We start from the raw sequence: 26,941 nt of genomic DNA on the forward strand, positions 1-26,941 counted from the left end.
ACAAAGACACGGATATTAAATATTTTGTCCAGCCACGACTAGCCACAATTCGGCGAGATCTTAGGTAACCACGGCATCTATTGCTATTGTTTTATTGCTAAGGATTTAAAATGTTTGTTCATACAGTAAGTCTTTTTTTTGTCTGTGTCTACTAGAAAAGTAATAGACACAATTACATGTAATTCTGAATTTATAATGGAAAATGAATGGCTACATTAAACAAATGTTAAAAACTGTATCAGATTGCATCGTATCACATCGGTCGTGCCGAATTGAATCGCACTGAATCGTTCTGTACTGAAACGTGTCGTCCCTGAATCGTATTGAGGCACATGTATCTAGATACGTATCTAGATACGGATCGTCTTATAAGGGAGAGATGAACACCCCTAGTATTTACGCATTGATCTATCACTATATATGTGTGCATACACCATACCTTGAAAGAAACAGAAGTGATTGGTACTTCACTGAGACATAAGCTGCACATCCAGATACAAATGTTGCATGCTGTGATTTCATACATAGTCTTAGAGTGTTTGTTGGCTAAAGACTAAGACTGGGTTGTTGCTTGACTTTGTTTTTGTAAAATTATCCCTACAAAGCCATCCTTTTTCAGTGTATCTTAATATTATATGCCTTCTGTAAACTCTCAAGAGCCTGATTCTCAGCGATTGAAGACCAGTCACTAGGCAAATCAGCTGGCTTGGCATTTTTCACTTTGGCATATTCCTCCTGATATTTCACAAAGAGATATTTCCAATATTGTGAAGCCTTGGTGTTGGTGTCAGGCTGAATTTTCCAGTCACCGTAATATTTCTGGTAATCCTTATATGGATGATGTATTCCATTGGTTCCAGGAACCTGGAACATTTTGTCACTGGCAACAAGTGTGGAGCATATCTCTGTACAGAGTCTGCCTGCTTCATCTGTAAATCCTCCAAGTCCTGTTGGTCTGTGCATGGCAGTGAAGTGCACTGTGTGATTTGTTCCGTCCGCTTCACACGGTGCCTTGCAGAATGGACACTGCGCTTTGCATCTAAACACACGATCAAAAAGCATCTCCACAGGTCGTAGAGGAAGGCCGTCTAACGTGCTCCTGATGTTCCGAACCTGATCTCTCTGGAGCTCTGTAATGAGCTGAGTCTTCATGTCTTCTATCGATCTCATGAGACGCTTGGAAAAAGCCTTTGTTTTCACACTGGCAGATCTCAGGAGGGTTGTGTTGTTGGGAATGACAAGCACTGGAGATAACTCTCTTTGGAAATTTCCAGTAAAACTTGACATATTCAAATTGTCTACCTTTTCTTCAACTTCATTGTTGCATGCATTGTTTGCTCTCTCCACCGTTTCTCCTATTCTTCTCGTGATCGTCTTCAAATGCTTCAGGGCCACATTTGATAAGCTTTGCTCTTGATTTGAAAAATATTTAGATATTTGATGGACAACTGTCTCATATACAAAACTTTCATGATCGTCAATGTACTTGCGAATGGCCTCAAAATCCTCAGTGAGAAGACAGCTGAGAATGTGGAAACTAAAAGAAGATCTGCTTTGGAAATCAATGTCCTCATGCTTTGAGAGAATTATATCAACAATGCTGACACCAAGTGCTTTGTTTATGTAGTCTTTCACAGCTGGTGCTACACAGAGATAGGTAAATTCTTCTGCCTTTTTCTCGGAAATGTCTCTTTTGTAGAAAAGATCCTTGAAATCTGCAAGGTACTGTGGTTTGTGTTTTTCCAAACTCTTCAGAGGGTCATGGTCACGTATGAAGTGATCATGCATTTTCTTGAACTCCCCAACTGCCTGGCTACAGATGTGTATCTTTAGGGAGGCTGCAAATTCAGTGCTGATTTGCAGATACTTATGTCTCTCCAGGGCTTCATCTATAATTCCAAGCAGTTCTCTTGTGTAAGCACTCTGATAGTCTGTCTTTGAGGCCACCTTTTCTTCAACAAACTGCTTGCAATTGAGGATAGTTTTGTCTGCCATGCTCTGCATCTCTGTCCTTAATGAGTTACTGGTCTCCTGAGAGGGTTTTGATTTCCTGAAAACATCTAAGAAATGTCTTTTGATGTCAAGGTCCACCTTAAACTCACCTTTCCCAAAATCTTCTAGATCCGATGTTTTCTCCAACATCTCATGCACTGAGCTTCCTTTGTGTTCTAAATTGGACAACAGTGCAGTTCTAACATCTAAAGCCACATTTTGTCTTTTTGGACTAGAAATGGGCAGCTCTTGCATTGCACTGTGCCACATTTCCTCAAATCTTTCCTCAAGTTTTTGATCATCTAAAGAGTGTTGAGCTTCAACGTTAATCAGCAGTTGAAATATTTTCCCCTCCATTGTTTCTTTGTTGCTTCTCTCAGTGTTGTCCCTCTTCAGTGTGTGCTTTTTGACACCTACAGCTGCCTCCAGTTTCTTCACTATGGATTTCTCTGTCTCTGTTTTATAATTTTCTGCATTTCTGACGAAGTTTTCCCTATATACTTCCAAAAGATTTGCATTTACATTGGGTCTTTGGAAATAGTTTGAGATTTCATCTTGGAAGGTCTTGGCTGCTTTCTTTATCTCATTAAAAGCTTGCTTTTTCAGTTGGTTCAAGAGGGCATCCAAATCTGATTCCTGAAGTGGTGATAACGTTGTTTTGTCAAAGTTGGACACAGTATTTTCTGCTTCAGCAATCCAGCCACACATGTGTTTCTGGAAAGCCCATTCCCAGCCATTGAAGTCCAAGCACAGCTTTGGGTAGGCCTCATCCACAAGGCAGTTGCGGAAACTGAGGATGAAGTTCTCATATTTCAGTGCTTGCCAGACACTTCTCATCCACGTACAAAAGTTTTTTATTGTCTGAGCAGGACCCTTACTTTTTAATGTCTCAATTATATTCCTCTTGAGTTTGCTCACAGTTTCACAGTAATTCACACTGGCTGGTGTCATTGGTGGTCCACCATAGTCAGGACCTGGGAAATACCAGTTGTCTTCCTCAGGATTATACTCTGCTATGTCTGTGAATTTCACAGTGCCATCCCTTTTTTCTACGCTGCTTGCAACAGCTGTCATCTCGTTTAGCTGTTGCAAAAGATGGTTCCTGGACTGAATCATCTGTTCGTGGGTGGCCGTGTTGACATTTTGGTAAGCTATCTTACAGCAGGGCTTTTTCCCCACCGCGTTCACACGAAGGAAAGCTCGTGACACAATTTGCAATGCGTTATCTATTGCTACCATGTTTTCCGTGGACACGTTGACGATTGTTATGTCACTCAGCCCTACCACCATTGTTGCTAGCTCTAGATCCCAGTCATAGCTGTCAGACATCTGAGCCTGTTTAGGTTCTTTCAGTCCCTCAGTGTCGATGACCAAGATATAATCACAGCCAAGCTTTTCAGTGAAATCCTCTCTGACTCCAATTATAGTCATGAAGGCACCTTTTGTGCATCCTCCACTTGCAACGAAAAACTGGACACCGAACATGGCATTAAGAAGGGTGGACTTCCCTGAACTTGGAGGACCCAAAACACTGACCACTTTGATTTTGTTGATGTAGGGGTCTCTTCGACTAATCACCCATTCAATCCACCTAACAGGCATATTTGAAGTTAGTCCATCGATCATCTCTAAGGGATATCCATGACTGATTACTTGGGAAAAGACATAGGGCATGTTGTAAAGTCCACTGACTTCAGACATATCACACTCAAAGAGCTGTCCAATCTCTCTTACGAAATGTTCCATTCTAAGAGAGTTTCCAGAGATTTGTTGGTGCAAATCAGCAGCCTCCTCACCTTTCACAGATAACTGATATTGCCTCTTGTACTCTTCCCCAGGATCTGGCACAAATTCTTTTGGCAGCCAGTTTAAGTAAACCTTAAGACATTTCAAAAAATAATGATAAGCCTCCTGACAGTCCTGTAAACAAGAAATGAATTCGTGAATTAACTGGGTATTTTGGTAAACAGACATTAACAGTAACCTCTCACAAGCAGATTGCTGCTGTCTCAGTTTTCCTGATTTTGGGGAGAGTTCACCAAGATAAAATTCAAGGTTTTTATCTCCTGCATTTTTCAGTCTACATTCCTCCTTCTGTAGCTTTGTAAGACGTCTGCACAGACTGCCCTGGAATGGTAGCTGTTGATCCCTTGAAAAAAGCATTTCGTTAACTTTTTCAGTGAATCTACAAGCAATGTTAGCTGCTTTGTTAGTGCCATAGTATCCAGGTGTATTCCATTTAGGTGCAATACAATGCAATTCCTTCAGGTTCCTTTGTACTGTGTCGTTCTGAATAACAAAGTTAACTGCTGATCTCACTTTGTTCACAAGTTCCGCATCATTTGTCTGCTGGCTCCTCTTGATTATGCCAACTGGATACTTCGCAAGCTTCTGAATCTGACACTGGAGCCTCTCTGTGTTGGAGCTGTGAGCACCTGAAGTGCACACAATCACGAGTTGACTCTTAATGTTCTGAAAATGTGGCATGTGGAAGTTACTGTCTAAACTTTCACAGAACACAAACACTGCAACAGAGAATCGGCAGAGCATAGAGAATTGAGCCTGAAAATTCCTCATATCTCCTCTAAGATTAACAACTGCTACTGGCCCTGAGACAAGATCACTGTTGGGAATCCCATTAGGCAGATACCAGCTGATCTCTGCAAGACCATTGGATATAGTTCTGGGTGTGCTACCCCATTTCATGTTGCGGTGAACGAATGTGTCAGTTTGCCAGTGGTGGTTTCTGAAAACTCTGTTTAAAATCTCTGATTTTGATAATCTGTTCTTTCCTAGTCTAACAAAGGATATCATCGGGATATCAGGTGCTGAAAATGGATTCTGTCCAATGCATTTCTTGTCTCTCAAGAAATTAGGTGTGAATTCCCACAAAGTATCTTGAACAGCCCTCAGCATAATAGTATCAGACATCTGAGCATTAGCATGTGGCAGTAAAAAGGGAAAGGCAATCTCACACTTAGACATTCTCACGGCCATTTCCTGTTGAAGAGAAGGATCAGCACAAAGGAAGAGACCTGTGATGACATCTAAGAGATTGACATCTTTGTGGCCTTTGAAAAAGTAATCAATGCAGCTGCTCCTTTCACTTTCCTCAACAGTCAGTGTTTCCTTTGGAGCAACATTCTGTAGCTCTCTTACTGAAGAATTAACCATCATCAGTTTTCTTAGAAAACACTGTGTCATTGCTTTCAGATCCTGCGGCTCTTGTCCTTGATAAGTCTCTTCGTATATCTCGAGGACAGAACTGAGTGTTAATTTGTGGTTCAAATGATGGTGCAGTCCTAGATCTTTTAACACAGACACGAAGTTGACTTCTGGGGGAGGACAGGAAAAAGATGAATTATACTTAAAACTGGAACTCATGATTGCATTGGCCTAAGACTGGATTTAGCTGTCCAGAAAATCCTCCAAAACATTTTAAAACCAAAACGAGAATGTCCAGAAAAGATCATGATAAGATGTCCTATAAATATCAAGAAAATAAAAAAACCCAACTTTGAAAATCCTTTTTTAAAATAATTCATAATATCTTGAAAACATTGTCAAAGATCAGACATTAAAGAGAATTAAATCCATCAAGAAATTTCAGTTACTGTCAGATTGACTGGCTAATAACAGCTAGAAAATCAGTCAATGCACATTATGTCACGGAGAGTTGTTATGACTTTTTCATTGAGTCCAAAATGATAAAACAGCGGATTGCATTTTGGGGTACAGACTTAGCATGGAATTAAAGCAATATTTGATTAGATTAAGCTTATTAGTGGCTTTGATGCAGTGATCCAGAGTTACTTACTTGTGTAGATGGATTTAATGACAGGTGCACTCTGTTCCCCATTGTTGAGCACAGTGAAGACACTAATAACATACTCAGTGCCAGGACGCAAGGCAGAGATAGAACAGTTGAGAGATACTGTTGAAATATTTTCCAACTTTTCATCACCACCGCAGGACACGAGAAAAGAAACCTGATTCATCCCAGCTGGTTTGGTCCATGTTAGTGAGACTGACGTTTCATTCACATCCACAGTTACATTTTCTGGTGAAGGGACCACTAGAAAACAAGTGGGAAAGACAGATGTGAATTTTTTTGTGCTTTGAATTTGTTATGGCCCCAAATATCACCAGAGTTACAGCAACCAAAGGTCTAAACTGTGGGCCAAATTACCACCATATGATTATTTGTATTCAAAAAGGAATCAAACACCTTTTATTTGACAAAACACAAAAGTATCGCTGAGCAGTTTAACAAATGAAGAGGCAAAGAACAAAACGTGACAACTAAGGAAGGAACGGGTAGCAGCTGACGAGGGTGAGCCAGCAGGTCACTAACATTTCTTCCAATAACAAAAGATAAGGTGGGTCTTCCCAGCAGCTGCTGACCTACCCTGGACTAGGCCTAACTTAAAACGTGCACGTAAAGAAAAAGAAAACACTATCTGCCCTCAGATACAACACAAAATTACTCAGTGAAAACAAATAGTAAATGTAAGAAAACTAAATCAAAGTGGCAACAATAAGAATACTGGAGTGGTTTGTCTCCAAGGTAAGCGTGCATGGGGTGTGTGTGTGAGAGAGAGAGTGTTGGAATGTGACACATCTATATATATGTCTCTGGTTCCTCCCATTCAGTTTCCTCGTTAAGAGGGAAAAACCTCCAGCGATGCCACCTGGGGCTATTCCAGAAAGGGGGTTTAGTGAAAACTGGCTTTGTTTTGCCAGGAGAATGAAGCCATAGGGCTCTTCTATTAGGAGATGTACTACTTGTTCTGAGTTAACTAACTCAGAGTTTTCACTAAACTTGCTCTCTGGTACACCCCACTGCAGGATAAATATACACCCACAAAAACAAACAAACAAAAAAAAAGAAAGAAAGAAAGAAAGAAAGACAAAAAGCAAAACATACAAACCACAACACAAATCTTCGAAGAACGTGTAAGAGTAGTGTTACTTGAGTTGTGTTTTAGGCATATGAAGACTTGTTGGTACAGGTAATTTTTTTTACTCTCTTTTTTTTTTCCAGATTTCCTGTGCCATTTTAAATCCCAAACATGGCACAATGTGATACATGATACTCTGATTAATTTAATGTACTGCTTCTTTTCACCTAAAGATTGGAGTTTTCACTGCATCACACTAGGAGTTGTGCAGTGATAGGAAGCAAACCCCTGTCTGAAGGAACAAGTATTCCTTGGCTAAGCCACTTTGACAAACTATAAGAACTCAAAGAACAATGATTGATCGTCATTCTTTCAACAGATGATATTTTCCTACATTGCTCTAATTTTTCACCCACTTCAAAGATTTATGAGTGTCTTACAGACCAAAGAGTGATACTGTCAGCATGGACTGGGCCATATTCGTGAATTTTAATAATGTCAGAATGCTGACGCGATTTCCTTAATGGTCCACTTGTTCAAGTGAATGGGAATTGGTGAGTTAACTCATGAATTGCATTTTTGCAGAGCACCGTTACCTGTGTGCACCGGTGCTGACACCGTTTGACTTTGGTTGTCATTTTCATCGATTGTGACAACACTGAAAAAGTAGTCCTCCCCTGGTTTCAGTTCCTCTATGGTAACTTGACAGATGTCCTTGACTATACGACAGCACAACTTTCTGTCATCTCTCCAGGTCACTCTAAATTTCTGAGGTTGCTCCAGACCTTCAGGGGCTTCCCAACTCAAACATGCTGAGTTTGGCCTCACTGCCGAAACCTTGAGGTTCACAGGAGGAAGAGGAGGAGGGCGAGCTGTGAGAGATGAAAGAGAAAGAAACTAAAAGTGAACATTTTACAGCATTAATAAGGCTTCTTGTGGACCTTATTTTAAATATTACATTATCAAATCATATGCATCCTTATTTAGTTCAGGGACATAATTCTGAAGTAATTATGAGTGGTTGGTAGTGCAGCTCCACCAAAAGTTCCTTTGTCAGCCACTTTGACAGACTATAGAACCTCAAAGAACAATATTTTTTAACTATCATTATTCCAACAAATGATTTCTTTTCCTTCATTGTTCTAATTTTTCACTCAATCCAAAGACTCTCCAAGTCTCTAAATGCCACATGTAGTATCAGCAGCTAACTTCCTAGTGCACAAAAAATGCCTATCAAACTATCTCCTATCTGTGGCTAATCTGCTATGGGTGACAAAATAGTTTATGTCAGAGCCAAACAACATAGGTTCAATAATTGGCAAACATTTAAAATGACACATATTCACAGGAAATGCTGACTTGCTCACAGCAAGCTTAAGCGAAAAGAATCAATGTAAGATCAGAATTTGAACAGTCGGTTCAAGTTGGTGTTAAGCATTTTTGAGACAGTGACAGTGTTGTTGACTTGACTTATAATATTCTTAGGACTTTGCCTCTATATGTTCATTAGCCCAAGTAATTACATATCTGAGAGGGATGGTCAAGCTTTGTAAATCACATTAAACATCCATCTTGCTGCATGACACCTAACCCTTTTTTGTATGCCTCGCCCCTTTTTTCACAGCTTCCCATTGGAGCAATCGACAAACCCACTGAGACATTCCAAAGTCCTTAGTAAACTGAGTGGTTTGGAAAAAATAAACGACATATGCGGGGTACAACTTTAAAATCACCAAACTTCTTTGTGCCAATTTAGCAAGGCCTTCTCAGTGATATTTTGTTTGTGCTCAAAACTTTTCATGTGCTACAATACCAGCAAAGTTTAAAGCTAATATGACCTGTTGTTACTGTGCTGCATAAGGTAACTTTAGGTCTGACTAACTGAGTTTTAGCTTCATTTGGACTCAACACACCGCACAAAAACGTGCTATTTAAGAGTCTTGTCAATTATTAAAATGAGATTTGTGATTTATTTGTCATTCTTTGCAAATAATCTGTAAATAGTAAGCATTCCATTATGCATGAGAGTTCTCGGCACCAACAAATTAATTTTCATTCTTCAGTAATCTGCTCAGAAGGGCTGTTGGGTCTGAACTTTAGGGAACGCAAAATAAAAGAAGGAAATAAAATATTCTAAATCTGATTACTATTATAAAATTTAAAAAAATGTTATTTCAAGCAATTTCTGTCCAAGCAGGAAAATGCAAAGTTTTAGATTATGCAGTAATTAATATCATGCAGACTTGCCATGTTTGCCTGGAGCCCTGTCCAAAGACACCTGCAGAATACAAATTATGATGTCATCAGTGAACACAAACAGAACTATTTTGATACAGCTGTGTTCATAAAGCATAAGTCAGTCTCACTTCCCCAAATTAAGTCTCTGTCTTCTGATTCTTGCCCTCATACAGCTGTAAAAAAGATTTGGGAGTAGCGTTGATATTCATAAAACTGTCCCAAAACAAAGTGAAGTATCTGAGGCTGTATCTTTTAATTCTTGCTCTCATTCAGTTTAAAAACATATTTAAAAGACATTTTGACAGGAGGATGATGTCACTGATCTGACCAAGAAAATATTTCAGAGTAAACGAAGTCTAAATGTAGTCCTTGGCTCACCTGGTGATCTGGCTGATTGTACTCAATGGCATGTCCTTTGTGGTCTTTCACCAGACATAGGGCACATATGAGCTGGCGGTCAGTCTTACAGAACACCTCCAGGGCTCTGTGATGTTGCTGACAGAGCTTCTGTTCCAGATCTCCAGACACTTCAACAAGTGTGTGTTTCCGCAGTGCTGGTACCGTGTAGTGATCCTCAATGTGGAAATCACAGTAGGACGCAGTGCAGTTTAAACAGGACAGCACCGCTCTTTGATTCCCCTCAGTGCAGAAATCACAGGGCACATCCATGGGACCGGCAAAGGAATCAGTGAAACTGAATGTGACAAAAGTAAAAATGAGAAGACTGGCATCAGTCACATGTTTGCCTTTCTGAAAAAAAAAATACTCATTTTACATTTATATTTTAAAAGTTGCAGAATTAAAAGTAACAGTACATTTAGCTGTGAATTGAGGCTTTGTGGACATCAGAATGGGCCATGGACACTTCATTCATGGATACAGAGCTAAAAGAATGTAGCCCCTCTAAATGGTTGTTGACAGGATAATTGCCTGACCTTCTATTTTATACATCGTGAAAACAAAATATATGCTAAAGTTTTATATTTCATTGTGAATGTCAACTTTGTTAGATAATATGTCTAAAACATTTTGATGAGAAAAAAAAAGAGTGTGTTAACCGCACACTAATCTTCTATGCCTCAAAGAGAGAGGGAGAGGGAGAGAGAGAGATGTTTTGTGTTTTTTTGCTTTTCTTACCCCTCGGCAGCAGGATGGACTGGGTCATCATCCACTTGTTCACCACCAGGTTCTTCAAGTTCCATGGTTAAGTCGGCACCAGCATGTCTCAAGAGAGACCTGCACTAGAAGAAATCCTGCCTTCCTCACCTCAAGTAGAAAAATTCTTTGCAGAGACAGGATCAAATTTATGTCCACACAGAAACAGAGTTTTAGAGGCAATGCCTGCCCCTAAACATGGTCCAAAAATTTCCCAGAGGCAGCAAAGTCATCTTTATTATATCAGAGATGGATGCAGACCCTGCAATAACACACATACATACATAAACATGCTGTCATATATGAAACACAGCTGTGAGCAGTGATATGGGCTCTAGGCAGAATAAGTTGTTACACACAAGCAGTAAATAACAAAGATCTTCATAAGCACAGGCCTTTTTTTGACTGATAAAGGTTCCACAACTCTAAATGAATATCGCAGGGGACACACTTCTTAAAAATTCAGTGCGATAATAATAATAATAATAATAATAATAATAATAATGTACGTTTATTTTTGTCTATAACAAAGTCAAATCAAAATTATTATCAATAAGTTCGAGAAAATAGATAAGTCTTTAGTCTGTTTTAAAGTCTTAGTTTTAAAGGTATGGTAGAGTCCCCCATACAGGCTGACTGATTCCCAGTTTAACATTGTACAAATAAGAGATCACAAGTCAACACATTCTCCACGTTTTATAAGACTTTGTCATTACTACATCTGTGTAATGCTCTGTCCAGTGAAGGGTGCTCACAGGTCAGCCAGGATAGGATTAGCCATTCAGACATGATATAAGGTGTCCAGTTTTAAACTGGTCAGACCAGGGGCCTACAACCATTCGAATTTTCTGGCTAAGTTTGCAAGCCAGGTTGAATGTCTAACATGCCAGGGCATTTTCACCCACTATGTGGACTCATCTTTGTCTGGGACTAATTTCATGTTTTATTTAACTGATTAACCAAAGGTTTGTAAGCAGCTGCCTGTCTTTTTTGAGTTTTTGAGTTTTGTGTACTTAAATGCCAAGGTATCTTATACACTGGTGTGTAATGTTCTCATACGAAATTGCAGCTCTCCACCCATTTGCCCCTTTCGTCAGCAAGAGGCTACTGCTGTCTGAGAGTGTGCTGAAAAGCATTTCAAAGAAAAACAGAATGAACTCACTCGCCATTGTACTCTAAAATACTCAGATATTTCTTAAAAATAAAGGGAATACTTTGGAGGGACATCCAAAGGTGTGGTGGCAGCAACAAGCAGTCTTGCGTAACCAACATTTTGTTTCAAAAGTCCAACTCAAAAAATCCCAATTTCAAATTTTAAGAGATAACAGGGATCATGACCAGAAACTCTGTTTTAGGTTTGTTAGTGGTAATGGCTGAAAAGTGATAGCATTTACAAGGACTCAAATCTTAGGGCTAATGGAGTGCACATTAGCCCTCACATTAACCTAGTTCGCTCCTGCAAAAAACTGACATGACATTTGCTTTCAAAACGTTTTTACGTCGTAAAATGTTCGGAACTACACCTGTCCCGAAGCAGATTCACTTCCTGAGGCGTTTTTGTTTTTGTTCTCTCCTAGGTCGATGTATGACATGAGATTTTGATACGTTAAAAGTCGTTATTAACATCACCTTCATTAATTCTATTTCATTATTTTTGTCAAGACTTTTCTTCTTGCTCGTGTTTTTCGAGCTCTCTAAAATAAAATCAAGCTCAATAATGAGTAATACTAATTGGATTGTTGTTGAAGTATGCAGAGAAAAAAGTTGCACCTCCGATTTTTGCCAAAAGCTTTGATTCAGTTGCCCAAACAGTGTTCGTGTGAGTCGCTCTGCTTAAGGATCAGCTTCAGTTTATAACAAATTTATTGAATAGGCCTATTTATTAGTTGAGTACCAGTTTTTAGAACACAGGCTATTTGCCTCATTTGAAGGCAAGCTACATCCTCAGTTATTGTTGGTTTTCTCTCACATTTGCGTAAAGAACCCACACTGTGTTTCTAATGGTTTATTTATTTTGAGAACTAAATCCCATGTTACTTGCTGATAGTGCGGCGAGGGAAACCTCAGTTAAATTACAAGCTACCGAGCCGCCTACCAGTTTACGCGTACCGTTCTCCCTTTCTTCGGTTGTCGCTTTTAATTCCGAAACCTGATGTAGCACGAAGTTTTCTGGTTTTGAAAAGCTGTGTACAACATTCGAATGACATTTTTTACTGAAAAGTTTCCAGCAATGAGATCATTTAAAAAAATCCCACATTAATCCGTTTATTCATCTCTTCTCGGTGCGTACATCGCTAAGTCATTTTTGCAGCGAGCAGCGTGGAGAGAATTCGTGCCCCCCTCCGTGAGGGAGAACAGTACACTCTTAGGATAGCATCTATAGACTAAAGCTCAGGTATTATTAAGCCCGCACGTTGCAACGAATACAAATTGTTGAGAATTAAAACATGATCATCTTTTTTACGCGACTGCATCATTAGATATTTTAAGAGTGATTCTTACAGTATGATCCTTCGACTTGCGCTTTCCTCCCATCTTCGCACAAAATGGCTGAACAAGCTCTAATATGAAAAGACATTAAACTATGAAACAGTTATTTCGCCTCTTCCTAAGCTGCGTGCCAAGTGCCACTTCCGCATATTGAATTTGTGTTGCACAGGAGTGTGAGACGAAACAGACAGAGACGTTAAAAATGCTTAACCGCAATGTGCAGCGGTGCATACCGCTGCGCAAGTTTTTATAGGCTATATTTATTTATGACTTCAGGTAATGAAAAATAGCATGAACATCGCTTGTACACCATCACTATGAGCCTCAAGTGTCATATCTGCCGTGTTTGTTTTTGCTTAAAATGTTAAGCACCGAGTTTTCTGACTTGTTTCCTGTGCGGCAGAAACGAAACTTGCTGTAGGGTTGGTATTACTGAACTGAGAGCGAATCGGTGTGTGGCAATACGCACGGTCTTTTGGCGACATCTACTTTCCAGACTGGGGCCAATGCATGTCGTCTCGATTAATCAACGGAGATGCAGCTGTGGAGCCTTCAGCGTATTTTTACGCAAGATCAGCTCACGTTTTCTGTAAATTTGCGTGGGCCGTTGCAAGAACTCAGATAGTAGTTTCACGTATTGAACCTCCTCTTATTGTCTATAAATATTGAAAATGGCCCTCCTCATTCAGGCTTAACGTCCCACCGTTCCTCGTCACAGATATGCCTCAGCATGCCATTCAGTATCTGACAAAGTAAGACTATGAGTCAGTCATTTCTAAGACTGTGCTTGAGAAGTTAAGTGTTAGATGTCCGGGTGTCCGGGACAGTGCTCCAAATTGAGGTTCATGTATTGCTTCTAAGTTTCCGTAGTGTAGTGGTTATCACGTTCGCCTAACACGCGAAAGGTCCCCGGTTCGAAACCGGGCGGAAACAGCTTCGTCTTTTCTGAAAGTACAGACCGTGTCACTTTTACAGATAGCTGGGTGGTTGTCAGTTTCGCCTCTTGAACTAACGCTGGAAGCTGCATACTTCTATAGTTTGATAGTTACATATGAGATGCCGTTAGCTTTCTAGTGGAAAAGAACAACAGTATGTAGAAGTATGGTTTCTGTAGTGTAGTGGTTATCACTTTCGCCTCACACGCGAAAGGTCCCCGGTTCGAAACCGGGCAGAAACAAGTTCTTTGTAACATTTTGAGGTTGTGTTTTCCCCCCTTTAGTACCTATCCAAGAGTAGCAACTCACATCCTTAACTACAGATAAGCAAAAGAGATACCTTGCCAGCATTCTGACTGTAATGAGAGCCATTAGCACAGTGCAACTAATCTACAGCAATGCTCCACTTTGATAGTCTAGACAACTGTTACTCACATTTAGTTTGTCCATTCTAACTGCATACAATTTAAGCAGGTGGGAAGTTGGTCTCCACTCTGTGCTTTCACTAGCAGCAAGCAGGACAGAAATTCTATGAAGGTGTGTGACATGTGGTTATAGGGCCAAGAGAAAATGGAAAAAGTGCATTCTTCTTCTTCCTCATCTTCTTCCTCTTCTTCTTCTTCTTCTTCTTCCTCTTACTTCAAATTTATAGCACATATAAAACCTGCTAGTTTCTTTAACTGTTTTTGTTTTTCTTTTTTTTTAATTATTATTATTTTCAAACAGCCCTTTCTGATAAAAATTTAGCCCCAGGACTGGAGCAGCTCTGGAACTTCTATTCTCCAAAGAATATTCTATTTTGTGTGATTGTCTCACACAAGGACATTTGTAAAATTGAACTTGACACTGTTCCTAATTTGGCTGATGGCCTTAAACTAATGCTTAAATGGAAACTGCAGCTGATTGGACCGAGAAGACGCTCAAATGAAGATGGTGTTTTTCTTACTCCAAAGCAGCAGGCCAAGGTCAGCCAGCACAGTTCCTTAAGTCTCCAGCTGGAAATCTCTCCTGCTCAGGCAGGTGGACAAGAGAAAGTTGAAGCAAGAAAGAGTAAACCCCTTCAAGCCAGTGACCTAAGGATGACTATATTTAATCCTACAGTCCGCTGCTCTACCAACTGAGCTAAGGCGGGGGAAGAATTGTACGTATAAGATGGGGGGAAAGGGGGCTAATCGAACGCCACCTGCAAACTGAAGGTGCTTGGTGCTATACCAGTGAACACTGACCTCACATCCAAGAGGAAAGACCCACTTAATAAACGTGTGCTTCACTACATATTGTGACTGACTGAATTTTACCTCAAAAACGGCTGTATCTCTGAACTTTCAGAGGTGAGAGAGCATGCATTTCATTCGGCACCATTTTTCCTCTGTGGATTTCCTCAAAGCCCCACCTATATTATCGCTATAAGTTTCCGTAGTGTAGTGGTTATCACGTTCGCCTAACACGCGAAAGGTCCCCGGTTCGAAACCGGGCGGAAACACACGCAGTATTTTGGAAAGCGTCAGCCAGGGTGACCCAGCTTTACAGCTATTAGAAAACACCTGCAGGAACCCAAAATTTAAAAACGAAGAAACACTTTTGTGTGATATTTTGAAGTGCTGACATTTTAAGGAGATTTGAAAGAGCGCTCATGTTCTGTAATCTTCAGTTATGTGTATGTTGTGCTACTCACAATACTTTATATGTAATATGTGAATTGCTTTTTGTGAACAGAGAGGAAAGACAAAGGGATCTCATAATTATGAAATGGCACACAACACCTATAAGCAGTAAATTACCCTCAGTGCTTCTAAAATGTTTTCTTTACCACAAAGCCGTCTGTAATGTTGCGCAAAAGTTACTTCCCGTTCAGTCACACTCACGTTACAAAATAAGCATTGTAAAATACGTACTGCTGTCTATTTGGTTAGATAACCGAAAAATTAACTTATCTTTACGCTCCAGTCTTGAGAGCACCCTGACCTGCACAGGTGTGCAGGATATTTCGCACCAATCACAAAGTGACTTGTCTAAAATTTGGTTCACGCCGAACTGAACGACGGGCTGTTCAGAAATTGAGCTTGCTCTGCTTTTTTCCACGAAATTGTGAAGAAACTTGAACGCAAGATATTAACTGTTGAGCAAGCTAAATTACAAGTAAAAACAGGGCTTGATTCAGCGCGTGATTTACGTTTGCTCACCTGAACTCACTGAAACGCTCAATGAGTAGGTTTTGCATTGGTGAACCATGAGCTAGAGGACACTGTCAGAACGCTACCATCAGATATGCGCTTGAGGAAAAATTACTAGGTTAGCAAAATACAAAGCTATCTGTGAACACACCATCCAAATCTCTGGCACATGGGCACATATTGGCTAATTCACAGCGAGGCGAATAGGACATGAAGTGAAACATTGAACCCGTTCATGATTCACTAGTGACCTCTAGCGGTGTCGTGCAGTAATAGTGGAGAATCAATGGCATTTCTAAATCCTTCGCCAGTGTATGGAGATTATTGTCTGGGGTCAGGTGTTCTTCACAGCTTCTAATTTGTTTAGAAATAGGTAAAATGCATTTGCAATGGAAATCTAAGATCATTAGCAGTTGTGGATATCTGTATTTGACAAACATTGTATTCCAAAAATCTGTACATCATTATATCTCAGTTAGGAAGTTGGTGAGCTTTTGTTTGTACATTTTATCACGGGCTAAATGGCTGATTGACTGAATTTTGATGTAACTAGGTAAGTTTAAAATTTCTAGAACTTTAGAATGTTGTCAGTGGTTGGATAGAGAGATGGTAAATATGAGTGTAATCCACCACCACTATGTATTCAGGGGTGAAAAAAGTACAGTACTTTTGCTAAAAAAAAAAAAAAAAAAAAAGTACTCTAGAGCTAAACTGACAGCCATTTTTGTAAATTGTAAACGAGGGACTATTTCACTCTTAAGTATTTTTCAGGAAGGATACTCAGAGTACTTTTTTTTAAGCAAGAGTACTTCTACTTTTACTTTTTCCACCCCCGGATGTATTACAAACTTTTAAGGTTATTAGAGGTAATCTGTGTTTACTTGAAATTGGAGAAGTAGCTACAAAACACAACAGAAAGGGAATACACATGGTGTTTTTACACAAATAAATACAGAAAGAGATTTTTTATTTCCAGTGAACCCTCAACATTTGCACAATGTAAATCCTCTTAAAAGACAGAGCAGTTGTTGAGACAAGGAAAAACATTGGACACTGGAGAATCGGGAACTAGGAGGAATTATGGTATTTAATGTTTGCAAAGGCTATACTGAGATAAGTAACACATTGTTTTGAGTACTGCATTGAAAAAACATTTTTCTCCAAAACACACACAAACACAAAAAAAAAACACAAACAAAACAAAATAAAATAAAATAAAATAACAGGAGGAAATTTAAAATGACACATATTGTATTTACCCATCCTTGAATATAATCCCTAATTACATCAACACTCTCTTAAGATTACAGGTCAAAAGCAGTGATTCCTGACTTTTCTCCAACTACTAGTCAAATTAAAGAGAACAAAGAAAAGTGGTATGAAAATTTATCAATTAAATCTTTACATCTCAGTCAGCTGAGAACCACTGTTAAAGCAAATGTAAAACAAACAAAAAGGTAAAAAAATAATGTCTTAAAATACTGATGTATAAGTAAAATGAGAGACAATAAAATAGAGAAATCAGTAGACAATCAGGGAAAACATAAAGACTGGACAATGTAATTCACTGATGACTGAACATGCTGCTTATGACTTTTTATATTGCAATGCCTGGTCTAATTAATGTTTCACTGATTCTGAGGTTAAACATTGTACAGACTTCTCCCCCATGTCCCCCTGTTTCTCTCTCTCTCTCTGACTCTCTCTTCCTCCCCCTCTGTTCCTTTGACCCTTTTTATGGCCTAAGCCTCCCTGTGTTTAGGACTAATGCATACCAAAGCAAAAACCACTTGCTTTCACACTTAACAGACATCAGGCTCAACATTTTAACGCAGCAACCCTCGTACCATTCGATCACAAGTCGAAAATGATCAATCCCAATGAAGACCAGATCACCCCAGAGGTTAGTTTCCCATGAGAATGGGACTCAAACCATTCCTTCTCTCACTCACCAGCTATATTGAACAAAAGAAAATTAAACTAACCTGTACAACACTACGGAATAATCACGCATATTGAACCTGTAAGCAATGGTATAGCCGTAAATGTGCTGTAAGGCTTTTAGATAACACTGGTTGATTAACCAACATCTGATTCTGAAGGTATCAGCGAACCTAAGCTGATAACAAAGTTAGAGCAGTCATATTTGTTATTGCTCAGAAGTATAAAGTGCCACGGATACAAATAGGCTATCATAAGTTTACTATTCCTTAACTGGAAAAAGCTATGCCACCCCTTTTCAGCGTGGGAGAGCCCTCTGTGGTAAGCCCTCTGTCACAACAAACGTTGCCAACTAAAAACTACACAGCAAGTGATTGGACAAAAAGACATCAGCTGGGTCATATAAATTGTTTAAAGTTTTTCATTACATGTATATACACAACAGAAAAACACAGTAAAGGCCATGTGAATTAAAACCTCATTTGAAATAATAATACATGCAGTGCACTGCAATGTAATGTTATGAAGTATATTACATTTTAGATGCTTCGGTATCATTGTGCACAATGCATTTCACACTCTGTTAGAGCTAATGAACAGGAAACAGTAGCTCCAAATTTAACAAACATACAGTGGATGCAAAATTTTAGAATGTCACCAGATACGTTTCTGTAGCTCTGCTATCAGATCCAGCCTGAGATGGAATAAAGGATACAAACTATAATCTTCGTGTGAAAAAGGGTAGCCACAGCACTATGGGAAATCGCAGGTGACCCTGTGTACAGGAACGATTCACATCTGCTTTGAGTGATTGGAGTCAGCATCATAACCACGTGTCATTGTATCCAAGAATTCTGCTCTTCTATTACAATATATACTAATATATACTAAAATATATACTAATATATACTAAAATATACACTAACACTATATACTAATGCCAGACCCCTTCCAAATCCTGAAAAGTTTAAAGAAACTTTGAGTGGAGATGGAATTGCCACAACATCCCCATTCTGGCACCTGAGGAGCACTGCACTGAGTATTTCAAATTCTTTGCACTGGTGGACTGTCTGAAGGACTTTTCTACAGCCTGAGCACTTAAAGAGAACTGGCAGATGCCAAAGAAGACACGGGGGCGTAAAGACAAGAAACTGTCTTTGGGGCAGGGACTGCTGCTGGCTGTGCAGGGGTGACTCCTGTGGAGACAAGCAGAGAGTAAAAACATGAAACAACAAGTACATGACATGAGAGACCAGTGTTGTATAGGTGTGGTCCAATGTCTTAATGGCTAAAAAAAAAAAAGACTCCTCGTCCCAAATTCATTGACAAAAAAGGAGTGAGGAGTGGACAGCAGCAACAGCGTCTCCTTCCTAATGAAGTTTTACCTACTGGCGCAGAACTCCACGGCTCCACAGAGAACACCGCACTGATCTTCAGTTCAACCAAGGTTCATCCAGTGGTGAACTGTGCCCATCAGAGCTGGGCCTCCTGTACTCGGCTATAAAAATTCATGCACATGTACTATTTTTTTTTTTTAAAAATCCATGCAGATTAATTAAGAGTTTCAGTTGTAGAAAGAAATTGAGAATTGAAGCCGCTTTAATTTCTAGAGGTGGTCAGGTATACATTACGAACAGAAACGGTTTCTTTGCATAGCAAGATACTATAAATCCCTTAATGTTTTTGTTGTTCAGTCATTTTAAATAGCAGTTTTCAAGGACACGCGTGCGTATGTAATACGTTATTTTGACACTGATAATCGCGCCACAATTAGTCGAAATAAAGCTTAGTTTTTAATGATGTGTAAGATAACAAGATACCATAATTCCATTATCATTTTCATTGTTAAGACATCTTAATCTGAAATTTTCAATCAATGACACATGTGCATATGTAATGCATTTGCAACGTTACACTCCGCTACACAACATATATTCAGGAGAAGAATGTATTCGTTTATAAAGTCCATGCACATTAATTAAATAAGAGTCTCAGTTGCAGACAGAAGTTGAGAATAGCCAAAGAAACTTTAATTTCTAGAGGGTACAATACAAAGTAGCAAATACAAATACAAGAAGGGTACAATACAAAGTAGCAAATATTGCGATATCATTTTTGACTTATGCAGTGGATCAAACATTTTTGGACTGCAATACACCAAATTTCGATTTATGGTCCCTGGCCATTTTTACACGCGCACACACACACACACACACACACACACATACATACTATCGGACGTCACGGATGCAGTCACTTTGTGTGATCTGATTTGGGACACATTGCCAAGATTGTCATGTGTCTAAGTTCACCGCTAGTTGGAGAAGCACACTGTCCATGTAGTAAAGTAACAGCACAACACTGCAGCACCACACACAGGCTACTGATGCATTCACACAGGTAGCTCGCTACATCGCTGCACACAATGATAACTGCGCTACGAACATGATGTTACATAGACAAATCGCTGCCACACATCCACACCTTTGTTACAGTTTCCAATGCAAAGAAAGACCAAGTCAAGACTCACAAATTACATGCACAACAACCAATGCTTTACAAATTCAAGACAACAATCAAGACATTGAACAATCATTCATTCAAGCATGTGGAAACAAAATGCAACCATTTCAATGAGATGCAACGCTGTAGCAAAACCAGCAATAAAAATTCAGTTGCACTGACCAGTGAAGTTCACTTGAAGACAAAATCCATCCTCCTTTCCTTTTCGATGAATTTTTCAATAACCCGGTCATAAAGCTGATCACTGGCTTTCAGATCCAAGAGAACTTGCTTTTCAATAGCTATGGAAGCTAATGCAGAGTGTCGGGATTGTCCTGTCGTGTTCCTCGCATATGTTTTTATCCGTCCGAGGGTGGAAAATGTACTTTCCATGGATGCAGTGGTGACAGGGATTGTTAAGACTAAACATGCTAGTGCATATAGCTGATGCATGGTGTCACAGAGTCCATTACGTTGGAGATAGACGAGCAGGTCAGATGGATTCTTTCCCTGAAAATCTTCCATAGAATACGTCACAGACAGTTCTGTTCTAAGCCGTGGCAAGTCAAAGCGCGGCCCGTAGCTGTCTGTCAGGCTTGAGAAGGCAGTTTCGGGGAATGTAGCCTTAAAGCTGGTGAACTGCTGAGGGTCCAGAAGGGAAAGGAATGAAAGTTTTTCGTGATCTTCAAACCGATTTCGCACTTGATTTAAAATGTTGTCAAGAATGTCACCGTGCAGCTTCTTGTAGTGTGAGCGAGAATCTCCGTGGACTCTCTGTCCAGTTGGCACGCCGGTGTTCTGCACAGTCTCATCATATATTTGATCGAAACGCTCCCTCTGCTTCTCAATGCAAATACAAAACTCATACACCCTGGCCAAAGAAAACAGCATGTCATAGGAGTTATTCTGCAAAATGACGGAGAGCACGTCTGCACGCGCAAACATTTCGTTAAAAGTTGAAAGTAAAAAGCGAAATTCAAAACTGCCCACGTTTGTTATGTAGCCATCAGCACAGCGTACGGCAGCATCTTCAAATTCATCATGGTGGTCAACTATGTAATCAAACAGATCCTTGAGAGCATTCTGCTTTTCAAATACAGTGCACACCAATCTTGATGCAAAATTCCACCTGGTTGGTGCCACTTGTGGCAGTAGCTTCTGACATATTTCATCAAGCAGCTGCGTTCGTTTTGGTGATCTAGAAAAGAACTCAGCCAAGCCATGAAGGTGTGAGAAGAAAATTTTGCATTCTCTAATTTTTGCTACACCTTGAGCTAAAACCAAATTAAGGGCATGTGCATAACAGTGTATGAAAAGCGCCTGTGGGATCTGTTCCTTCACCCGGGCCTGGACTCCGTTCAGCCCCGAGGCCATAACAGCAGCACCGTCGTAGCACTGTGCTACAAGTTTGTCCATGCATCCATATTCCTCCAAGAAGCCAAGGGCCAGGGCTGCGATGTCTTCAGCCCGTTTGCTCCCTGTCACATCCTCAAATTTGATGAATCTCTCTTTTACGACACTGTCTATAACAAAACGAAGAACAACCGATAGCTGTGCAGTGTTGCTGACATTTGATGTTTCATCCAGCATTAAAGCTACAAAGGGTGCTTTCCTTATTTCCTCTCTGATGGCCTCATCCATCACGTCGGCGACAGCACTTATCAAGTCGTTCTGTATTTGGCTTGAGGTTCCAATAAACACCTGTGGAAAAGTGGACAGATGGTAGTGCAAGTCTGGATCATGTTCCGCTGAAAATGATAGCAGCTCCAGGTAATTACCACGATTCACTGATTCACTGCCCTCGTCAGGGCCCCTGAACGGTAAATCCTGTTTCCCAAGGAAAATCACACAGTCGATTAGACGTTTCAAAATCTCCCTATTTTTTTTCACCTTTTTGTTTCGCACTGTTGTTTCTCTCCGTCTCTTCCGGTCCAGCTGTGGATCAATCCTCGTGTCTCCAAAAGTTTTCATGGTAATCGTCGCCTTAAGATGAACTGCTGAGTTTTGGTGTTTTAGTGCAGCCCTAGTTAAACAGTTAAGATTCTTGAAGCCTTTCCAATTCCACGCACCTTTGTCAATCCCAAACAACAAGCAGTCCCAACAGTAGAGTCTCATGTGTCGAACTGATCCTGTAAGCCAAGTGTATCGTTCCCAATTGCTAGGCTGAAAATGGCGAACATAACCTGCTCTTGCAGGTTGACTGAGCTCGAGTTGTTCGGGCATTGGGCGGCCTTTTTTAACAATGCCCATCTTTTCATTGAACGGTCGTCTTGAAAAGGGCACTGATAATAAATCCGCAACAATGTCATCTCCATACTCCTGAAAGCATCAGCATAAACATCAATGATAGTATTAGAGCTGTGTTGTATTTCAAAAAATACTTTTCAAAACAAATGGCATGGAAGTGTGGCACAGAGATAAAAAAAAATACATTTACATTTACCACAATACCAATTACAGAGGATTCTCAACTTAAGCTCAACTCCTTATTTGCAAGCACAGGTAACTAATCAGAAGACGACTCACCTCAGGGGTTTCTGGTTTAACCTGTAAACTACTTGCCAACACCTGAGGAGCCATCGGCTGCTCCAACTCCTCATCCGCAGGTTCATCCTTGACTTTCACAGTGAGGAAAAACACTGGAAATGCAGCTGAGGAGATCTGTGATGGTACAGGCTGTATCTGCTATGGGAGGAACACAGAAGGAGAAAAGATGGGGCTTTAAAAATCAAACAGATGCAATCTCAGATGTTCTCCTGGCTCTATGGTTGAATATTTGAGACCATTTTAGTAAAATATTTGAGATGAAATTTGTTGCACTGACACCTCTTCTAATGAAGGCCCCGAAACCACAATCTCCAGCTTGTGAGTCTCTTTAGCTGCAGAAAGAAGAAAAAACAACAACAAACCATTCAACATGTGAAATCACAGCACAACAAAACGGTGTTACAAATAACGTTTCTGAAAAAAGAGACTTTGTTTACATGAGATGTAATGACAAGCTACAGAAATAATTCTCCCATCTGTTTGGGTTCACCTATATTTGATATGGGCTCTTCAGTTTGATCCACCTCCATTTTCACACTTTGATCTGTTTGATTCAAATCATCCTTAGAGTCAGTTGCCATCTTTATGCTTAATAGTGAGTCTGTAGACTTGTGTTTTGTCTTAAATTCTTCAGCTACACTAATCACTGATGTGTCAGGGCCAAGCTCTGCTGGCTCTTCCAGTGGTAGCTTCTCTCCCCTTCACAGGTACTGCTGCCTGTCCTCCTTCTGTATCCTTTCTTACACTGGTGCTTTCTCCAACACCTGGAACAACTCTTCCTCCTCTTTTCGCAAGTTCTCTGATTCCTCTGGCTCCTGTTCTCGTTGCATGTCTTTCCCCCACAGCCTGTCCTACTGAGTCTTATCTCTCCGTTGGTTCTCTTCCATTTGATCCACTGCTTCCAAATGTGCCAAGTTTCTCTAAGAAGATACACCTGTAGGAGTGGTCAGGTATTCCAGAGGCAACTGGACTGACTCCTCAGTGGAAATGACAGAATTGTCCTGTTACAACAATCTTCTGGGACAAATGGAACAAAGGAACCTGCTAGTACCAGACTCCTTACTAATCATCCGTTTATCTGCTGGAGAGTGATTGTGCATCTGAGAATATTCCACATGTGAGGCCTGAGAGGGAGAAAACATACTCTAAAATGTAAAACAAACTCCAAACCTTAAACAAAACAACAACAACAACAACAACAACAACAAAAACCCACCCAAGTGTGATGTTCTGAAGTGCTGACATTTTAAAGAAATATGAAAGAGAAACTTGTTCTAACCAGTCCTCTACTGTTACAGATTAATTATTGAAATCAAAGACAAATTCCTTCATACACACATTTACTCCTCTTTTAACCTCCTTTGAATCCCCTGATGAAATAGTCTTAGCTACACACTGTGAGCCCAAGAAATAATTTCCACACACAGTATTAGACTGAATACGCTATTGTATGCATTGTACTTGTTGTGGCACTTATAACGGTTCATGTTATGTGTGAATTGTTTTTTGTGAACCTGGCATGAACGCCATTAAAGGCCGCGCAAGCGTAAAACCGCACACAACATTGATACTCAGTATATCCTTCATGTTTCTAAAATGTTCTCCTTACCATGAATTCGTCTCCAATGTTGCACAAAACATGTTACTTTCCGTACAAACAGTCGTGCTAGCGTTACATAATATGCTTTGTAAATTAGGTAAGGATGGAGGATGGAAATTTCTAAACATTTAAACGGCAGTGGCAAATTCTAGGCTACTGAATAGGCCTAAACATGGTTATAAGACATACAACATTCGCTGGTAATGGTACAATACAGAATTTCACTTTTAAAATCATACTTTATCGTTCTTAATGGCGGTGACCTCCCATCCAGCGTTGCCTTTGTCGTTCTTAATAGCGGTGACCTCTCTGATGGGCGACGCTGTTTCCGTCCTTATTTCGGGGCCCTCTTGTTCTCGCTGTCGTAGCGAGTTCTCGATCGGCTGCATTACATAAAATTCGTAACTATGTACTCACTAAACGCATTAACATCAGCAGGCATACTCAATATAAAGCCGTATCTACAAACAGCTGTTATCTGGCCAGCCATTATGGTTAACTAAAAACGAGCAGTCGCAAGCGTGTGCTACATTGAAATATACAGTCTCGGGACACAAAGGAACTGATTCGGCAACGTTATCACCTGTCTTTAGTTATAACTATCAATATAGCTCTACTAGTATACAAGCCCACGAAGCGAGTACTTGTTTTTTTCATATGTAAAAGCTAAAGTAAGTTAAGTAAGATATGTTAAACACTAATGCAATGAGTAGCTTACCGGTAGCAAAACCTGGCCTTGGTATAATAGGCTCCGTCGTCCAAACACCCAGTATTTGGTAGTTTCGTCGAAATTGTTTATACGAGAAAAGGGAACAACAGCCCGATAATTATCTTCCAAGCACCTTACCAGAGCAAACTTTTTTTTGACTGTGTGAACAAAGGCTAACTGTAGGTTGTAACTGTAAAGCTGCGTTTTACCGGAAGCGAAATTCGCGGGTTTTGATTGCTTGCCTTCGTGCGACGTTACAGCAAGGATTTTTGAATACACCAATCAGATTACTCAAGAAGGGCTAGGAGCCAGGCCCCCTTCCCAGGTATCTCTTCAGTCGAGACGGAGGACAAGCTGATCGTGTGATCAAAATGCTTGCTCTGATGTAATATAATTGTTTCAGTATGATCATGTCCAGATAAACAGTGTGTGCACTTCTTTGGTCATGCAGTTATAGCCGGCAAAATATAATTAATAAAAACTGACCAGCAGGAAGGCAGAGAACTTTCTTTAAGCAACATACGACTTTAAAAATGACTGTTTTTAAACTGAATATGAATTTCATGTTCAATTTAAAAACACTTATTTTTAAAAGAAACGCTAGTGGTTCAAACGTTTTACAAATGACTGGACATTTAAAAAAAATCAATGTATTCTCTTTAGTGCACTTTGTACGTTGTTAACTGATGAATCAAACAATTCATTTCATTATATTTCATTATTTTTGAGTGCATTCTCAATGTACAGCACTTTCTCACCAAGTGCAGGTATTGGGTTTGTTGAGTTGAGACCAAGTGATACTTGAAATGAATAGCAGACAACACCAGTTACATCCTATTGGTTTCAACTGGGTTGAACTGGTGGAGCAGCCACTGCCCATTGCTCTATTGGTCTGAACGGGTTTAAAATGGTTTCAACTGGTATTCTTAACTGGGCAAACCAATAGAATCTGAAAACCCCGTTGGAACCAATAGAAACCAGTAGAGACCCATAGAGACCAGTTCATCCCAATAGACCGGCTACTGGTTTTTCAACTGGAATTTCCACTAGGGTGTCAACAACATGTTTAACTGTGCGAATGAAAGATTTTAGAACATAAACACAAAAGTTAAACTTTCCGCACTGTACGCCTCTACAGGCGTGCCGGTATTACGCACCAATCTCAATGTGTCTTGTTGTCTAGTCTACTCCTCGTACCGAATCGAGGGAAAGGCTGTTCAGGAATTTGATAAGGCAGATAAATCTCCACGAAATTGTGCAGAAACACTGAATGCAAGACGTTAACTGATTATTTTCAGTTCTTGTATCGAAGTACTAAGTTTGAGAAAGTACAACGCTGTGTGTTTTCACTCCAGCCAAATCCCTGACACAGGGGCACACATTGGCTAAAGTCACAGTGAGATGAATATGAGACGCTAAAATCACAACACTGCAGGTAATTCGTAAGGACAACCATGAGGCAGAGTGACAGGATTTTACAATGGTTCGAATAGCTGGAAATGTTTTGCTACCTTCTCCAGAAAGTTTTCGACGAGGCTAAAAAGTGACCTGCAGTGGCTACATACCAAATTCAATTAGCTAGCTAGCAGGCTATCGGTTGTGCACACCATATAGGTTATATGAGAACCTCCTCACCATCTGAGTGCGTGAATTCCACGGTATGCTTCTTTGAGAGTTACTCTCTCCCCAGGGTTCCTGTGTACTCGGAATGAGAATTCCTCATTAAATACCCCGTGGTACTTCAAAACAATAGAAAT

The 26,941-nt window shown here is 40.0% G+C and overlaps 1 protein-coding gene and 3 non-coding genes across 4 annotated transcripts; 3 read left to right on the top strand and 1 right to left on the bottom strand.

Moving 5' to 3' along the window:
- Window positions 1-615: 615 nt before the first annotated feature.
- Window positions 616-10,333, bottom strand: LOC115823778 (interferon-induced very large GTPase 1-like). The gene is made up of 6 exons (XM_030787806.1): window positions 10,269-10,333; window positions 9,510-9,825; window positions 7,490-7,730; window positions 5,100-5,327; window positions 4,312-5,063; window positions 616-3,870 (listed from the first exon to the last, which is right to left on the bottom strand). Exons 1-6 carry the CDS (start codon window positions 10,331-10,333, stop codon window positions 616-618), a joined length of 4,857 nt encoding a protein of 1,618 aa, XP_030643666.1.
- A 3,303-nt stretch (window positions 10,334-13,636) lies between these two features.
- Window positions 13,637-13,709, top strand: trnav-aac (transfer RNA valine (anticodon AAC)). The gene has a single exon. It is a non-coding gene; the product is annotated as a tRNA-Val (tRNA).
- A 171-nt stretch (window positions 13,710-13,880) lies between these two features.
- trnav-cac (transfer RNA valine (anticodon CAC)) lies at window positions 13,881-13,953 on the top strand. Its single transcript has one exon. It is a non-coding gene; the product is annotated as a tRNA-Val (tRNA).
- Window positions 13,954-15,121: 1,168 nt separating this feature from the next.
- Window positions 15,122-15,194, top strand: trnav-aac (transfer RNA valine (anticodon AAC)). The gene has a single exon. It is a non-coding gene; the product is annotated as a tRNA-Val (tRNA).
- The last annotated feature ends 11,747 nt before the right edge of the window (window positions 15,195-26,941 follow it).

The sequence above is a fragment of the Chanos chanos genome, chromosome 11 (genome assembly GCF_902362185.1).
Source record: "Chanos chanos chromosome 11, fChaCha1.1, whole genome shotgun sequence".
In the NCBI taxonomy this organism is placed as follows: Eukaryota; Metazoa; Chordata; class Actinopteri; order Gonorynchiformes; family Chanidae; genus Chanos; species Chanos chanos.

Coding starts and splice junctions, on each gene's coding strand:
- LOC115823778 (XM_030787806.1), bottom strand. CDS start 10,333: ATGGAACTTGAAGAACCTGGTGGTGAACAAGTGGATGATGACCCAGTC. Junction 7,731..9,509: donor ACAATCAGCCAGATCACCAG/GTGAGCCAAGGA, acceptor GTGAACCTCAAG/GTTTCGGCAGTGAGGCCAAA. Junction 5,064..5,099: donor AACACTGACTGTTGAGGAAA/GTGAAAGGAGCA, acceptor ACTTTTTCAAAG/GCCACAAAGATGTCAATCTC.